At 44.6% G+C, this 18,828-nt stretch overlaps 1 protein-coding gene and 1 pseudogene across 1 annotated transcript; one reads left to right on the top strand and one right to left on the bottom strand.

Annotated features, from left to right (window-relative positions):
- The first annotated feature begins 3,243 nt into the window (after window positions 1-3,243).
- Window positions 3,244-8,506, top strand: LOC115136507 (neurofilament medium polypeptide-like; annotated as a pseudogene).
- Window positions 8,507-12,020: 3,514 nt separating this feature from the next.
- LOC115134971 (voltage-dependent anion-selective channel protein 2-like) lies at window positions 12,021-18,828 on the bottom strand. The gene is made up of 9 exons (XM_029669107.2): window positions 18,723-18,828; window positions 17,276-17,347; window positions 16,929-16,978; window positions 16,517-16,669; window positions 16,258-16,310; window positions 14,094-14,321; window positions 13,627-13,777; window positions 13,176-13,233; window positions 12,021-12,372 (listed from the first exon to the last, which is right to left on the bottom strand). Exons 2-9 carry the CDS (start codon window positions 17,340-17,342, stop codon window positions 12,281-12,283), a joined length of 852 nt encoding a protein of 283 aa, XP_029524967.1. The 5' UTR covers window positions 17,343-17,347; window positions 18,723-18,828; the 3' UTR covers window positions 12,021-12,280.

The following is an 18,828-nucleotide window of genomic DNA, read 5'->3' as shown; positions in this document are numbered from 1 at the left end:
GTTCTGTAACCAGTGTTTCTTGTTGTCAGATCGTTGTTACTTCCCTGAGGTTGTGTCGTGTGTCCGTGCTCATCTCTCGCCGCCCTTGTGTGGATTATCTGCTGTGCTCCTTCCTACCCATCCGGACACTCTCCCCTGGGTTTCTCAGCACGCTTTCATAGGAGGATGCGCCCTAGTCCCTGGGTCGGATTCCATCTGAGTACAGTCTGTCTGTCCTGTTGCTGCTGTAACCTGTATTCATTAAACCATTGTTGCTTGCATCCGCCTCTGTATTGTTACAGAACGATCTGACCAGACCATGGATGCAGCGAGTTCAACGAGTCTGACCGAATTCATTTCCCGTAGTATCACGAGAATGGATCAACAAGAGGAGAACATCTCCAGCACAGGTCGGGCAGTACAAGCCATTGCGACGCAGGTATCCCAGCTGACCCAACAATTACAACATCTGAGGGGTCTCGCTGCGCCACCTACACCGGCAGTTCAACCCGCCCCGCCAGAGCCGGATTCCCAGCTAGAGCCACGGCTACCTCTTACGAGATGTTCCATGCATTTCTCGTTGCAGCCACGGACCTTCAACCGTGAACAGTCTAAGGTAGCATTCGTACTCACACTGCTATCAGGCAAAGCGGCTCTTTGGGGAACGGCGGTGTGGGCGAACCAGGACCCATGCTGCACCTCTTTCCAGACACTCTCCGAGGAGATGAGAAGGGTCTTCGATCGGGCCGTGGCGGGTAGGGAGGCGGCCAGACTACTCGCTGACCTTCGCCAAGGAGACCGTTCAGTATCGGAATACTCCATCCAATTCCGCACTCTGGCCGCAGAGTGTCAGTGGAACGAGGAGGCGCAGTGGGACATGTTCCTGCATGGGCTGGAGGACCGGATCCAGAAGGAGATTTATGTTCTGGACCTTCCCAGGAGTTTAAATAGACTAGTGGAACTAGACTTGAGGGTCGACGCTCGTCTGAGTCGTGTTGGCCGCCGAGCATGCCCTAACAGACCGTATAACGACACGGAGGGCTGGCATGCCAGCGGCGGGAACACGGCCAGTTCAGTCTCCGCTCACGAACCCATGCAGCTGGGGAGAGCTCGCCTCTCCCGGGAAGAGAGGGAGAGGCGGAGATCCCAAGGACTGTCTCTACTGTGGTAGAGCGGGCCACTTTATCCACTCCTGCCCGGTAAAAGATTAGGCCCGGTAGTAAGAATGAGGCTACTATCGGGTGGTGTCACCACAGGGAAGACCTCATCATCTACTCTCCTCCCGGTAAGACTAAGATGGGCCAACCACACGCACGACACCCAAGCCTTACTGGACTCAGGAGCAGAGGGTAATTTCATGGACTTCAAGCTCGCTCACAAACTCCAGATTCCTATCACCTCACTCACGCACAAGATATCCGTCAACGCTCTCAATGGTCAAGAACTACCCAACATTTCTCACACCACTGAACCTATCACACTCATCACTTCTGGCAATCACACTGAGACACTATCATTTCTACTCATGGACTCACCCCTTGCACCATTAGTTCTCGGCCACCCTTGGCTCACCCAACACAACCCCAGAGTTGACTGGGGTCATAATTCTATATCCATGTGGAGTAACAAATGTCTTGAGTCCTGTTTAGTGTCTGCTTGTTCGTCTGTGTCTGATTCTGTGTTTCTAGAGGAGGCAGTGGAATTGTCTAACGTGCCCGTTGAATACCTTGACCTGAAGGAGGTGTTCAGTAAGTCCCGTGCTGCTTCTCTTCCTTCGCATCGTCCCTATGACTGTGCAATAGAATTATTGCCAGGTGAGTCTCCGCCTAAAGGCAAGTTATATTCACTCTCTGTTCCTGAGAGGGAGGCTATGGAGAGATACATCTCTGGTTCTCTGGCATCTGGATTCATTCGTCCTTCCTCTTCTCCAGCGGGGCGGGGTTCTTCTTTGTGGAGAAGGACGGATCTCTGCGTCCTTGCACTGATTACCGTGGGTTGAATAACATCACAGTGAAGAATACCTATCCCTTACCGTTGATGTCCTCAGCCTTTGAAAGGTTACAGGGAGCATCCGTGTTCACTAAGTTGGATTTACGTAATGCATATCATTTGGTTCGCATAAGGGGGGGGGGGGGGGGCGAATGGAAGACCGCGTTTAACACCCCCAGAGGGCACTTCGAATATTTGGTCATGCCTTTTGGGCTATCCAACTCCCCAGCGGTTTTCCAGGCACTCGTAAATGACGTGCTGAGAGATATGATTGATCAGTTCATATATGTTTACCTGGATGACATACTGATTTTTTTCTTCTTCTCTCCAGGAACACGTTCAGCACGTCAGACGAGTGCTTCAGAGGTTGTTGAATGGACTTTTTGTCAAGGCGGAGAAATGCATTTTTCATGCACAATCCGTTCCATTCCTAGGTTACATCGTCTCGACTGAAGGTATTCGCATGGATCCTGACAAGGTTAAGGCTGTGGTGGATTGGCCAAGCCCAGATTCCCGTAAGGCCCTACAGAGGTTTCTGGGATTCTGAGTACAGTCTGTCTGTCCTGTTGCTGCTGTAACCTGTATTCATTAAACCATCGTTGCTTGCATCTTGCATCCGCCTCTGTATTGTTACATTTTCCTCATGTAGACATTTGTAAAAAGGTGCAAGATTAAAGGGCAACTCCACCCATTTTCAACCTAATTTTCACTGGTTTGGTGCTGGAGATGATGAATATGAGGTTGAAAAGTGTTTGAAATGCCCTTTAAAAGTGCTGCTTGACTGAGAAATGGGAGCAGTTATGTCTCGGCTTAGGGTCATCCTTATATGACTATTTTACACTTGCATTACTGTCTCTTATATACAGTAATATACAGCTATATTACAAGGCAGACATTCAGCCAAACCAGATTCTGCAACCCCTTTCTATAATTTTAGCCCCTTGGATAAAACAATAGTCTGAACACCTGACAATGTATTGAAGACATGACTTTTAATTTTGAGGTGTCATTGTAGACTGCCGACGTTTCGAAGTGAAACTCCTATGCGTCAATGCTGTCTGAGACAAAACGATGAGGGAGAAAGAGAGACAGAGAGAGAGACCACAGGTGAGGACGCACGCATTGGCAGACAGTCAAGCCTACTGCTGATGCTATACATTTTCAGCACTATAGACAGTTCCATTCTGCAGCGCGAGCAGACAGAGGGGGCTATAAAAAGGTAGGAGCCGCGCTGCTTAGCCTGCACACCAACACTGCTTAGTTTACTGAGGCAATATGAGCCACAGAATGGACTATCATTCGGGTTCTCCGCATAGGGGAGCTCAAGCTGAGTATTGCTGCTATCAACCCAAACTGACCGGAGCCCCCTCTGCATCCAGGACCGTTGGCTTTGAGTCGACTACCGCATACACGAAAAGAGGATATGCAATGACGCTGAAGAGCGAATTCGGATCCGTTCCGAGATCATCGGAGATCCTTTTCGATTTATCAAACCCATTTACCGAGGTTTTGACAAAAATGAATGAGAAAGAACAGCTCCATGGGCTGAACGACCGTTTCACAGGATTCATAGAGAAGGTGCGTCATTTGGAGCATGAAAATGAATTGTTTGAGAGGGAAATCGAGGAAATCAAACTAAAGGCACAGTCCCCTGCGTCTCTGTCCCAGGAGCACGAGCCGGAGCTTATGGACCTGAGGAACCTAATTCATGACATCACCCTTCAGAAGCGTCAGATCGAGATAGAGCATCAGAACCTGGAGGAAGATTTCCTCACCTTGAGAGACAAGTATGAGCAGGAGGCACGTGACCGCTCGAACGCAGAGAACGGCATCCTTGTGCTGAAAAAGGACGCCAACGATGCATACCTCGCCAAACTTCAGTTGGACAAGAAAGCGCAGTCTCTGGTGGACGAGATCCACTTCCTGAAGAAGAACCATGAGGACGAGGTATCAGAAATGGTGGCCCAGATCCAAGAGGCTCAAGTAACGGTCAAGGCGCAAGACTTTGGCAAACCTGACATCACAGAGGCTCTCCGGGACATCCGTGTGCAGTTAGAAGGTCACGCCACTTCTGACTTTCAGCAAGCCGAGGAGGGCTTCCGTGTCCAGTTCACAAAGTTAACCGAAGCGGCAGAAAGTAACAGAGAGGCGTTGAAGGCAACCCAACAGGAGATCCAGGAGAATAGAAGGCACCTGCAGGGGAAAACAATTGAACTGGACTGTGGGAAAGGAATGAGAGAGGCCCTGGAAAAACAACTACAAGAGCTGGAGGAGCGTCACTATGCAGAACTGATTCATTACCAGGTAGACTGATTTTGTACCTCTAAAAATTGTAAACATCCACATGTTTATGACTCATATTTGTATTCAGGGCTATGTACTAGGTGTAGGCCACAAATATAGGCCCCATGTGAACTGTATCATTACTGGAATATAATTTCCTCATATTGGCCTATAGGGGTAGACCACTATTTCCCCCCTTAAATTTCTCCTTGTTGTCATACCAGACAAAGTGGCTGGTTGACCCTGTTATTGACTCTACTTGTGTTTTTCGGTGCAGGACACTATCAGGCAGCTGGAGAATGAGCTGACCAATGCTAAACTAGACATGTCTGGCTACCTGAGAGAGAACCAGGACCTGCTGAATGTCAAAATGGCTTTGGATGTGGAGATTCTCTCTTACAGGTAAGAGACATCAACTCCGTCTCTCCCATATATAAAATCATTGACTGAGGAAAATACTGTATATTTTTAGTGTGTTCCTGGATCTTTTTCTGAGGATAACCGGGGTGTGGACATTTTATTCTAGCCCAGCGCATCTGATTCAATTTAGTGCTGTGTTACAGCAAAACTGTGCAAAAGTGAACAAATGAAACAGTAGACATTTTATTGAAATAGTTTGATTTCATATTTAACATCAAATGAACATAGACCATTTCACAACACAGAATGACACTTTAATCATGATATGGATATTCAGACATATCCACACACACTGTTCTCACGACCTGACATGGATGTGTGCAGAATTGATCAGTCTGGCATTTTTGAGGCTAAAACATCGGGACATATCCGTATTATAGACATGACGGTAATAACACGTCTCTCTGCCTCCCTATAGGAAACTCCTGGAGGGTGAGGAGTCCCATCTGTACACCATCTCTGACACCCACATCTCCATGCCCTGCATCTACCGCCAGTCCCCTGTCTACACCCTGCCTTGCCTGGCCCGGCAGGGAGGGCCCACTGGCAGGTCTGAGCCCCAGTACAAGTTTGTTGAAGAGATCATCTCTGAGACCACCAGAGACATGGAGATGTCCGAGATCGAGGAGACAGGCTCCGAGGAGACGGTCGGGGGAGAGGGAGACAAGTTGAGACAGAAGCAGGGAGAAGAGAGTGACAAATCTGAGAGGAGGAGTGGGGAAGAGGAGGATGAGGACAAAGAGAAAGCTAAAGGTAAAGTGGATGTTGAAGTGGACGCCCCGGAGGAAGAGGGTGAACAGGAGGAAGAGTCTAAGAGACAGCAGATGGTAACATTAGCAGAGGTCGAGATAAATGGAGATGGAGTTAGCCCTAGTGAGGGAGAAAATGGAGAGGAGGGAGATGATGAAAGAGAGGAGGAAAAGGGGAGTGAGCCAGATGCAATCAAAAAGACAGAGGACATTGACAGAGGTGAAAATACACAAAGTGAAGTCAAATCAGCTGAGGCCACTAGTGAGGGAGAGAAGGAAAAACTGGACACAACAGAGAAGCTAGACAGTGAGATAAATGAGACATTAGAAAAAGATGACACCCCAAATCATGGTGAATCCCAGCCAGAGATTCCCATGAATGGTGACATCTCAACAGAACCCAAAACGTCAGAGTCAGAGGATAGCAAAACAGGAAGTTCAATAAAGGGTGAACCACAGGTCCCCACAGAGGACATCTCCAAAGAACCCAAAAAGGTGTCAGAGGAGAGAAAAAAAGAAATCCCTTTAAAAGAGAAAAAAGAGGTAGATCTGAAAGAGGAGAGTGCCCCAACAGAGCAACAACAAGATAGCCCAAAAGAAAGTCCCATCAAAGAGGGAAAAAGGTAGATCTGACAGAGCAGAATGCCCCAACACTGGAGCAGAAACCTGATCAGAAGGAGCACAGAGAGTCAGACTAACCTCAAGAGGCAGGGAGTGCTGTGACAACACAAGAAGAGGATATCCCTGAGCCCACAGAGAAGGACATGGAATCCCCTGATAACACTGCAGAGCTCAACAGCAGTTCAACCAAGGAGACAGTGGAGCAGGTGACGTCACCTGATGATTCTGGTGTAAAAACGACACAAGATGAGAGAACAGTAGGAGGTAAAATGCCAGACAGAATTCTCAGCATAACAAGTGAGTGTAAGGAAGACCTTGTGCAAAAGACTCCTAAACAGGAGGTGGGTCCGACAGAGCAAAAAGTGAGCAGCAAGGATGATAGTGTAAAAAGTGTTGTGCAGAAGGAACATAATGGCAATGAAAAGGTCACAAAAGATGTCTCAATGGGTGAGGAAAAGGGGAAAGAATCTGAGACATCCCCTAAACCCGACGCCACTGTCACTCCTAAAAAAGAAACAACCCTGCAACCAGAGCCAACTGTCACCCCTAAAGAGGAGACATCCCCTAAACCCGACGCCACTGTCACTCCTAAAGACGAAACATCCCTAAAACCGGACCAAACTGTCACCCCTAAAGAGGAGTCATCCCCACAACAGGAGCCAACCGTAACCCCTAAAGAGGAGTCATCCCCTAAATCGGACTCCACTGTCACCCCTAAAGAAGAAACATCCCCTAAACCGGACCCACTGTCGCCCCTAAAGAAGAAACAGCCCCGCAACCAGAGCCAACTGTCACCCTTAAAGAGGAGATATCCCCTAAACCGTACCCCACTGTCACCCCTAAAGAGGAGACATCCCCACAAAAGGAGCCAGTTGTCACACCTAAAGTAGAAAATTCCCCAAAACCAGAACCAGCAGTCACCCCTAAAGTAGAAAATTCTCCAAAACCAGAACCATCAGTCACCCCTAAAGAAGAAACTTCCCCGAAACCAGAACCAGCAGTCACCACCAAAGAAGAATCTTCCCCAGAACCAGCAGTTACCACCAAAGAAGATTCTTCCCCAGAACCAGCAGTCACCACTAAAGAGGAAACTTCCCCAAAACCAGAACCAGCATTCACCCTAAAAATTTGAAACTTCCCCACCACCAGAACTAGCAGTCACCCCTAAAGTAGAAACTTCCCCAAAACCAGAACCAGCTGTCACCGCTAAAGAAGAAACTTCCCCAAAACTAGAACTAGCAGTCACCACTATAGAGGAAACTTCCCCAAAACCAGAACCAGCAGTCACCCTTAAATTAGAAACTTCTCCAAAACCAGAACCAGCAGTCAGCCCTAAAGAAGAAACTTCCCCAAAACCAGAACCAGCAGTCACCCCTAAAGTACAAACTTCCCCAAAACCAGAACCAACCATCACCCCCAAACAGGAAATATCCCCTAAATCAGACTCAACCCTCACCCCAGAATCAATGACCACCCCTAAACCAGACTCAACCCTCACCCCAGAATCAACGACCACCCCTAAATCAGACTCAACCCTCACCCCAGAATCAACGACCACCCCTAAACCAGACTCAACCCTCACCCCAGAATCAACAACCACCCCTAAACCAGACTCAACCCTCACCCCAGAATCAACTACCACCCCTAAACCAGACTCAACCCTCAACCCAGAATCAACGACCACCCCTAAACCAGACTCAACCCTCACCCCAGAATCAACGACCACCCCTAAACCAGACTCAACCCTCACCCCAGAATCAACGACCACCCCTAAATCAGACTCAACCCTCACCCCAGAATCAACGACCACCCCTAAACCAGACTCAACCCTCACCCCAGAATCAACAACCACCCCTAAACCAGACTCAACCCTCACCCCCAGAATCAACTACCACCCCTAAACCAGACTCAACCCTCAACCCAGAATCAACGACCACCCCTAAACCAGACTCAACCCTCACCCCAGAATCAACGACCACCCCTACAGAAGAGAGTGAAACGATGGGCAGTGGTGACAAAGCTAAGACAATCACACCACCAGAGGAACAGATGCCTGCAGATGCAGAGAGCAAGGACTCACACAGGGGGGCGCCAGAAAGCAACACAACTCAGGATAAACCAGAGGAACGTATGGACTGAGAAGGTTACAGAACCCAAAGACAGAGAGCGTGAAGACCAAGGCCTCTGAGTTAAAACCTGAACATGTTGAGATATCTATTACAAAGACATTACCAGTGAAAGAACAGGATGTATCAGCCGTGGGTTTGAAAGATCAGACAGTTGATGAGAAGATAACAGAACAGGTGCAATTTAAAATAGACGAGAACGGCTTTACAGGAGGTGATGGAGAGAGCAAAGATGACAAAACTGCGAAGAAGACATCAACAGGACAAGCTGCTGAGCCAATTGCAGAGAAGCAGGCTAAACCTAAAACTTGGGACTAAACCACTTTTTCGAATGACTAGATTTAGAGGTAGGTAGAGGTTTTCTTTAAAACTGCATGGTTAGTGCAAGCCTTTAAAGCAATATGAGAACTGATCCGCCTTAAAATATGAACTGACGCTTAATATGTAAAGTATCATGATTCGTGACTGTCAATTATCACTAGGGCCGAAACTTTCACTTTCACTATGTCCCCCTCCCACATTCTGAAATTCTATTTTTGTCTCCCCCAGTTTTATCATTGGAATATGTTACAAAACAGGCAACGATGTGCTCTAGGACCATGTGGATGCCTCCGAGTGGTTGGGTAGGCTGTTTGGAGTGTTTATCCAACTTTATATATATTTTTTTTTACAATAATAATAATGTGCCCACCACTTCTAAAATCAAAGTTGCACCCCTGATTATGAGGCACAATTAATGAACTCCTGCAAGAGATATGTACTGTAATATTGAATGTAACAAATCAAAAGCTGTATTTTGCTGTATCTATTTACTTCTGACCAATGGATGATAATGTGCATAGGGATGATAATGAGAATGGTTGATAATGTGATTTGATCATGCCTGAATGTGCTGAGCAATAAATACTATTTGAAGAGCACTTCTGTTTCCAGCTATTCTTACATACTGTGCTGTATTTCACCTGATAAGATGGCATCACATATAGAATTTCTCAGAATTTCTCCCATATGCAGAAGCAGGTGAATTCCAACAGCACTAGTCTGATTTTACATGACTGGGAATAAAGATATGCATCTGTTGGTCCCAGATACCTTCACAAAAAAGTTACGGGCGTGGATCAGGAAACCAGTCAGTATCTGGTGTGACCACCATTTGCCTCATGCAGTGTGACACATCTCCTTTGCATAGAGTTTATCCGGCTGTTGATTGTGGCCTGTGGAATGTTGTCCCACTCCTCTTCAATGGCTGTGCGAAGTTGCTGGATACTAGCGGGAACTGGAACACGCTGCCGTACACGTCAATCCAGAGCATCCCAAACATGCTCAATGGGTGACATGTCTGGTGAGTACGAAGGCCATGGATGAACTGGGACATTTTCAGCTTCCAGGAATTGTGTACAGATCCTTGTGACATGGGGCTGTGCATTATCATGCTGAAACATGAGGTGATGGAGGTGGATAAATGATGAACAGATGAATGGCATGACAATGGGCATCAGGATCTCGTCACGTCATCTATGTACATTCAAATTGCCATTGATAAAATGCATTTGTGTTCATTGTCCGTAGCGTTTGCCTGCCCATACCATAACCCCATGCCACCATGGGGCACTGTTTACAACGTTGAAGTCAGCAAACTGCTCGCCCACAGGACGCAATACACTTGGTCGGTGGTTGTGAGGCCAGTTGGACGTACTGCCAAATTCTCTAAAACTCTGTAGGTTTCGGCTTATGGTAGAGAAATGAATATTAAATTCTCTGGCAACAGCTCTGGTGGACATTCCTGCAGTCAGCATGCCAATTCCACTCTCCCTCAAAACTCGAGACATCTATTACATTGTGTTGTTTGACAAAACTGCACATTTAGCCTTTTAGTGCCCCCAGCACAAGTTGCACCTGTGTAATGATCATGCCGTTTAATCAGCTTCTTGAGATGCCACAACTGCATTATCTTGGCAGAGGATAAATGCTCACTAACAGGGATGTAAACAAATTTGTGCACAACATTTGAGAGAATTAAGCTTCTTGTGCCTCTGGAACATTTCTGGGATCTTTTACTTTAGCCCATTAAACGTGAGACCAACATTTTACATGTTGCATTTATAGTTTTGTAGTTTTGTCAGACAACACAATACCACAGATAACTCAAGTTTTGAGGGAGCTTGCAATTGGCATGCTGACTACAGGAATGACCACCAGAGCTGTTGCCAGAAGTTGTTTTCGAGATCTTGGCAGTACGTCCAACCAGCCTCACAACTGCAGACCATGTGTAACCATGCCAGCCCACGTGTTGGTGTTGTGTGGGCGAGCAGTTTGCTGATGTCAACATTGTGAACAGAGTGGTCCATGGTTGCGGTGGTGGGCTTATGGTATGGGCAGGCATAAGCTATGGACAACACAACTAATTGCATTTTATCGATTGGCAATTTGAATGCACAAAAATACCATAAGATCCTGAGGCCCATTTTTTTTCAAGGTACAGTATCTGTAACTATCAAATGCATATCTTCATTCACACTCATGTGAAATCCATAGATTAGGGCCTAATTAATATCAATTGACTTATTTCCTTATATGAATTGTAACTCAGTAAAGTCTTTGAAATTGTTGCATGTTGTGTAACATTGTTTTTTAAGTATATGAATCTTGTTTTGTTTTATGTTCTGAATCTAGAAAAACATGCCAATGAAATTATCGCTGAAGCATTATACAATGGTAGAAAAAGTATAGATTTGTATTAAGTACTTAAAACAAGCAAGGCCTTTAAACACTTGGGACAACAAATTAAATGCCTTTTATGGGGTCTGATGGAATTGACAAATCCAGTTAGGTGCATTTCATAAATGGTTTAAATTAAGTTGTTCCTTTACATGGTGAGATTGTCGATAAACATATTTTAAAATGTTAAGGAAAGGTTGGGATTGTCCCATCTTTAAAGAAACCCTGATAATCAAGACCTCCCAAGGTCACAGTTGATCATAACACAAAAAAAATAAAAAAAAATCAGGAGTTGGTTTGTAGAGCTCAAACACTTGATTGAAAAGTTAAAACATACAAAAGGGATCTCCCAAGTTTCCCATGATCGCCGTCTCAGCCAGCCCAGATGAAGCCCCTGGGAGAGCCTACACACAGCCGGACCGTATCCAGGCAGTTTGGCATTACTGTGAACATTAAACCACTCCTGTAGTCATCTGTAGCAATGCAGAAAACAAAAGCAAGCCTGCCAGGTCGGGCAAGAATTACAGGTTTTCCCCGAACTTACATTCTTACTTTTTCAAGCCACCCAAAAACTGTTCCGATTAAGCGAGTTCTTCATGTACAGCTTTGATATACCAATCAGGGTTTGAGATGTCATATGACAGTAATTAAATAAATGGGAGAGAAATAGCGTGCTGAAGAACGTGGTTGCAAATGAGAAATGTATTCAGACAGAATACCAAATGATTGGTTAGAAGTGGTCAAATCAGTAAGGTATGACCAAAAGCACCCACCGCATTTAACCAATCAATTGACGTCTCACCATATAAAGAACAATACCTAAGGGATAAATATAGGAGCTACAGGTGACCAACTAATGGGTAAAGGGTCTGAATACTTATGTCACTGTGATATTTCAATTTTTGCTTTGTCATTATGGGGTATTGTGTGTAGATTGATGAGGGGGGGGATTTTATATATTTAAAAAATAATAAGTTTTAGAATAAGGCTGTAAAGTAACAAAATGTGGAAAAAGTCAAGGGGTCTGAATACTTTCTGAATGCACTGTAAGTGAAGTTTCTGGTCACATTGGGATGAGAATGGTGTGGCGCATTTCATTGTCATGGCAGTGTTGGATAGATACAATGAGAAGGTGTATAAATTACTGACCCACTGCAAGTGTCTTTTAATGGAAACTACAAAGCAAACATGTACATCAAAGAATGACGGAAATAGCTACCGTCATAAACAGTAAAAAAAAAGAAAGTAAAAGACCGTAGTGTTTCTTTCCCTTGTTGTTGTAGCCTCTGAACACGCCCCTTTCCATGGTACATCCTCTTGCTGGTTTGAGTTGGAAATACATTATAAGGCCAGATTCTGCTGATATTCCCTTATCCCCTTCGCCGTGAGGATAGTTTAGGCCTCCAGTTCCAACCCCAGGCCCAGCTTGTGGCCTCCAGTGTTGATGCTCTTGCCGTCCACCAGGGCAGAGAGCGTGAGTTTCACACCTGCAACAGAGGAGAGACAACAAGGCTCGCATTCAGGATGAGGGTAAAATAAATTAGGTGTCAACCAGAGATGGAAATTAAGCAAGCCCGCTGGCCGGACGATAGTACTGTTGAGACATGTGCCATACTAGCCTACTATCAAAGCAGTGAAATTCCTTACGTTCCATCCCTGGTGTCAACATTCTCATCATTGAGGACAGAAAATCTCTTATAGAGCTCAATGATTTCCTTTTTCAAATGAAAGCGAAACTAGTCTGTCCTACATCATTCTACCTGAGCCTTCTGAAACACTGCAGGAGTGCACCTACAACAATAACAGTACAGAGACACATTGACAGCAACGTGAATAGGACGTTGCATTACTGGGGACTCACTTGCCGAGATGATTAGCGATCAAGTCGAGATCGCCCCTTCAAAACAGCATGCATGATGGCAGTTGCTGAAATTTACATCGAATCTCTATTGGCCGACCGTTGCTTTGAGTCTCCAGTAAAGCATCATCTTAAAATCAACTTGGTGCCGAGTGGAGTGTATACGTGCACTAACTGAAAGAGTCCTACGCCCCCCACCCCATTTACTGTACTGTCCAATGTGTTTCTTTTACAGGTGCAGTACTGTATGCAGGTCACGTTGAGCACTTTGGTTCAGGAAGAGGATGTTGCATTACAGTGTGGGTTGCTCATAGAGAAGTAGTGGGCTACAGACAAGAGTGGTAATCTAACATTTCAACTTGAGGGAACTTAGAGAACCTGTAGTATCAGCAGTAAGAGAATCATTAAATCTCCTGTAAAACGAGGTCTTACCTGGTCTCAGCGTCTGGGTGTATCCAAGACCGACCAGGCTGATGTTGTTCACTTTAGCCTGAAAAGACAGAATCAATTGTTTAACTTACAAGCCAAAAGGCAGAGGAAGGTTCCTAATGACGGCAGCCTTCTAAACTAGAGTGGGCAACTCTGATCCTAGAGAGCCAGACAATGTGGCGAGTGCTGTAGCAGTAGTAGACAGCACTAGTAAGTATGTGGTGAGTGTAAAAAACAGCACTAGTAAGTACTTGAGTGTTTCTTGCATGTGTTCTTAGGATACAGTAAGACAAAGGGATGGTTTCCTGGACACAGATTAAGCCAAGTCCTGGACAAAATTCAAATGTGAATTCAATGGAAAATCTCAATTGACATAGCTTTTTAGTCCTGGACAAGACTAAAGCTCTGTCTGGGAAAACTGGCCCAAAGAGAGTCACTCCTGCACAGTACTTACACTGATGGAGGCACTCTTGTCCAGCTGGTATTTGGCTGCGATGCCAAAGCTTGTGCTGTTGCTGCCGGCAGTCCAGGCAAGGTTGACCGCTGTCTCCAGCGCTGGACTCACTTTCTGGTAGATTGAGCCACCAAACTGTACACCGTCATTACTGTAACAACCACCAGGGACAAGATTAGGGAGAGAAGGAGTGATAATATTTGTCAAGTCCTAGCCTTTACCATGCTATGCAGTTTGTAGGGCCTGATGTTTTGATCCCTGGTTAAATCATTATTAATCAGATATTCAAAGATTACTATAATTTTCAGGTTGACTACCGCTGTCCAGTCATCTATGTTCATTGTTTCTGTGTGCGCTTTTTTTTTTTAATACACACAATGTTTGCCCTTGAAGGTAATTGGTATTGTATGCACATAGCAGAGGACTGGAAATTCATACACTTGTATACACTGTATGCTCTCACTTACACGTTGGTGTGTAGCTGGAAGTCTCCGGTCTTGTATCCCACAGCGAAGTTGTTCTGGGTCATCTTAGACTTGGCAGTGTCAAAAGTCATCTGGTAGCCGGCGAGCCAGCCCTCGTAACCAACGACGGCCGCTCCATGGATAGCGGGGCCAGCGAAGTCAAAGTCAACGTCACAGCCCAGGTTGACAAACTCACGCTTGTAGGCGGTCTTGACTTTGCCGCTCTTCTTGCTGTCGTTGTAGCAAAAAAACATATTTTGTTAGCCCACATTCTGAAGTTAAATATTTTTATTGAACAGCCAAACAGCCCAGGCCTATAATAACCAGTCTAATGGAAATGTAGCAACAGTAACAGAATATGAAGGCAATTGGGAGAAACCAAGAGCTTGAAAACCTCTCACTCCAGTAGTAATTCACCCATACACAGTCTTATGTTCCTAATAAAATAGTCCACAAGCAATACAAATCCTGAGCAATCTCTTTCTGGATCGTCATTACACACTAGCCAACGAGGTTTACAGTAAGTGCACAAACACACAGCCTCCATTCACACACAGCATTAGCAACTAGAGATTACAATAACACTTTATTATGAGCCCCATAAAATGTTTGTGCTAAATGACACTAAGGCCAGTTCTAAACTGATAGCCTAGGCAGTGTGACAAGCTGTACAATTCAGCAGAGTGAAGTTGCCCTTACATGCTGACCGTGGGTCAGTTTTGCACCTCCCCCCCATTAATGGTTAAAGTTAGGATCAGTTTCCCCTCCCAAATCCTATATCTGTACCTAGCGGAAACACCTCCCCCAGAGCTCAGTGGATATGCAGCAACACCCCCCTCCTCCCCACAACCCCACCATGTGTCACCACGGGATTTACACTTCCAGGAAAGCCGATACTATGTGGACTGGCTGGGGAGGAACTACTGCATAGGTTTGTCACACACAAAGCTATCTTAGAAAGTATTTCACAGTGCAACTGAGATGGTATAATTCAAGAAATATATTGTTTCATCTAACATGTCCAAGCAGGAACACACGATCAAGATATTTTTATGTGCATTATGGGTTGACAAATGGGTCATTATTGCTATAACGTTACTCGCAAAATTAGGGCCCAGAATTGCAGATTTATTTTATTCAATAGACATTACATTTGCTAGCATCTTTTTATGTACAAATAGCTCATAGGCTGGTTCATTTGGGAAGTGAAAACTCAAAACTCATTAGCTAGATCGCTTAATATAATAGGCTGCTAGTTAGCCTTGTAATTTATTCATCGAACAGTAAATTAAATGTAATAAAAAACACTGTTGCATACTACCCAATGACGTCTATATAGGCCTATGCAATGACTGCAAATGGCCGATGTGCACTACCAGTGCTCTGTATACGTCAGCAATACACCAGTTATTTTGGTTGAAAACTATGCTTAAACAATCAGTATTGAGAGTTGAGAAATACAATGTAATACCTACAGAAAGGTGAGGCCCTTCTCTCCAACAGTCACAGCAGTTGCTATTTTTCCCTCTAACCTACTCAGAGCCGAGTGAAACAGCCACAGGGGCACAGACTTTCATGGAGGAATCCGGATATTTGGATTTTATTAGGATCCCCATTAGCGACAGCTCGTCCTACTGACGAAAAAGACAAGACTTTACAATTTATTTAATACATTAAAATCTAGTCATGCACTTTAGGCTACTGCTTGACCGAATAATGGTTTTAGCCACCCCAAAAATAGTTTGATTAAATTGTCAAAATCTGGAGCCCAACTAGGAGAATAAACATCTCCATTCAACTATACAAGCAAGAAAACACATGCCATGGATGTGATAATAAATTCTACACAGATGAGTGCCATTTCAGGCTGAAGATAATTTGACTGGCCCCGTCACCTCAGATCTACCCACAAGCCTGTGAGGACTGCACAGCCCAGATCATGTTACCTTCATGTAAGGACACTATGTGCTGGACTGACTCTTCTTGGCTAGCTATATGTTAATACCATCAGTACCCATATGTCCAAACACATGAAACACCATTTTAAGTACTAGAACCACATTTTAGTCATTTAGTAGATGCTTTTATCCAGAGCGACTTACAGTAGTGAATGCATACATTTTTAGAACTGGCCCTCTGCATTGAAATTGTACATTTGTAATCTTACCCAGTGTTTGGTGAGAAGGTTGTGTCAAATGTCAGCTTCAGACCCTTGACAATCTAAAGAAAACAAGAACAGAGAACCAGACTGGTAACACAAGTTTGATCTTCCAGCATTTCATGTGATCACTACATATTGAACATTCATTACTTGTTTGAATCCGCTTTCTTTTCAATTATGTGTCAAGGCTATTGTGAGAAACTCCAAACACAACAACGATTGTGTTACAAAAAGCATTTTCAATAAAGCTTTGTTGAATCCGAACCTGGTCTTCGACGGTGATCTCTGTTCCCAGGGTGTTGTCAGTGTTCCACTTCTCTGTGAAGGTCAGGCCGTACTCTGACCTCTTGTATTTGGTTTCCAGGCTGCCCGCCACCTTGCTGGTGTCTGTGTTGGTGGAGCCAGCTGTTTTGAACTCCTGCAGAACATTTGTAAAAAAGGTTCACATCAGGATATGAATAAATACAAATGTTGTAAAAATATCTTAATTCACTTGTGTTTTTATTGTGAAGGAGAGTATTGAACTCTACTGCTCCTGTAGAGCTCTCAGGGTTGTAAATTCAAAGTACTACACAATTACTGCAATCATAAAGACCACATACACAGTAGTAGAATAGAGATAGTTCTACATTCATTTTGAAAGTACACATAATTAGAAAGAAAATAAGTCAACTTACCACTCCGCTGCCGGACTTGGTCTTCACATCAAGCTTCACCAGGCCGAACCCTTCAGGGAGAAAGCAAAGTCAGTCAACCACTGATGCATATTTCACAAATGGGAAATAGTCATTCAATAAAATCAGTGTTAACACAATGTAATACTTCATACACTAACATCTTACAGGATGACATGCAGAGCCGAGAGAGATATATTTTATCTATAGATAGAACACCATCCTGCCTATTGGTTTAGAATCCCTCAAATAAACTCACCCTATTGGTTCTTCCTGTTCTGAAACAAATGTGTTTCATTACAAACACAATGACCACTACAGTACATTTGTTTGAGTGAAATGTACAGTACCATAGCCTTTGCTGAAGATGTCCTTGGCGGACTTGCCGAGGTCACCATATGATGGAGGCACAGCCATTACACCTGTAGCAGGGAGAAAATAATGTATACATTACACAACAGTCAGAGTTCATTTTGATTTACAAATTGCCTGCTTTGGAAACCAATTTCATTTGGATCTATGAACAGGGATAGGAATAATAAGCGACATAAGGGTCCCAGGCCGCTAGCAGGTCCCCAACGACAAAAAAAACATTTAATTTGCATTTTAGGTACTCTGTCAGGGTCTCAACTTACTGTTTAAAGCTTGAATAGTAAAATACACATGGGTTAAAGTTCAACATTTGCTTGTGCATCAGCAATTTCTCATCATGTCAGTCACTCAACTAGTCATGTCATCATTTTTAGATTGGTAAATTAGTCTAGCCAGCTATCATGGCCTAATACTAACCAGTTACCCAAAGCAGGGGAAGGCGCCCAGGGGACGGACCACCATTGATTTGTTAGTCATGCTCACTCTGATATCATTAAAATGGCATAAGTCAAGGCAAAATGTGTATTGCAGGAAACTCTGTTTTATTTTTATTTTTTTAAATTCTCTCCACTGTCAAGAGTCACTAAAATGTTTTGCCCGCTTAGAGGCCCCAAAAGGCGAGTAGTCCCTGTCTATGAACATAAGTACTCATCCAACACAGCTAATCATCCACTAGGCAACTACTTTACCAGGGCTCTCCAACCCCAGTTGTAACTAACGTGATGCAGTTTATCAACCAGCTAATTACTATCGTTAGGTGCTCTAGATTATGGTTGGAACGAAAACCTACTGAATGGTAGCTCTCCAGGAACAGTGTGGTTGCCTGTCTATAACAGCCAGCTCTATCAGCCCAGAGCAAGGATTCCCTTGCAGACGTTGATAATCTGAGTGGGTATGATAAGTGGCCTGTCTGGTTCTGGATAGCTAAGCTAATTTATCTGAACTGACGCTGGGCCACACCTCAGTGACTCACTCAGTTAAAGCCAGGCAGAGGAATGTAGGGCTAGGTCTGGGAAGCGCTTCACTCAGTTTAATTCCAATTCGCTTTATTGGCATGACGTTTTGATACATATGTCCACTCTCCAGCCAATTACTGGCTCCTACCCTGTCCGTCCCATTAAATCAACTACTGGGTATTGTACAATTCAGAGACTCCATTAATGTTACTAGCTAGGTCATTATCCTAGAGCAGCTCAAAGTAATCCGGTGAACGCCATTTAACACACATGTGCAGCGGACATGAGTTGTCCTTTCTCGTATAAGGTTACATACAGGTCCAGCAGCAAAGCTCATTAGTTAAATAGCTAATGCTAGGCACATTTAGCGATAGTGTTTCAGGCAGTTCTCGGGCAAGCGTGGTCATAAACCGCGGCAAATGTCGTTTAGTTCCTTTAAAATAAAATCCAGTTTAGTTGCTTTACTTACCAGTAAAAGATGAGGCTAGCAGTAAACTTCACCGGTTGGAGGGCGACTTGAAGGAGACTGCAAAGTAATGAAACCCAGCCTATCAACCGAAAGACCCCTCTACCTG

The sequence above is a fragment of the Oncorhynchus nerka genome, linkage group LG10, assembly GCF_034236695.1.
Source record: "Oncorhynchus nerka isolate Pitt River linkage group LG10, Oner_Uvic_2.0, whole genome shotgun sequence".
Taxonomy (NCBI): Eukaryota; Metazoa; Chordata; class Actinopteri; order Salmoniformes; family Salmonidae; genus Oncorhynchus; species Oncorhynchus nerka.
This window is presented reverse-complemented; position numbering and strand designations above follow the sequence as displayed.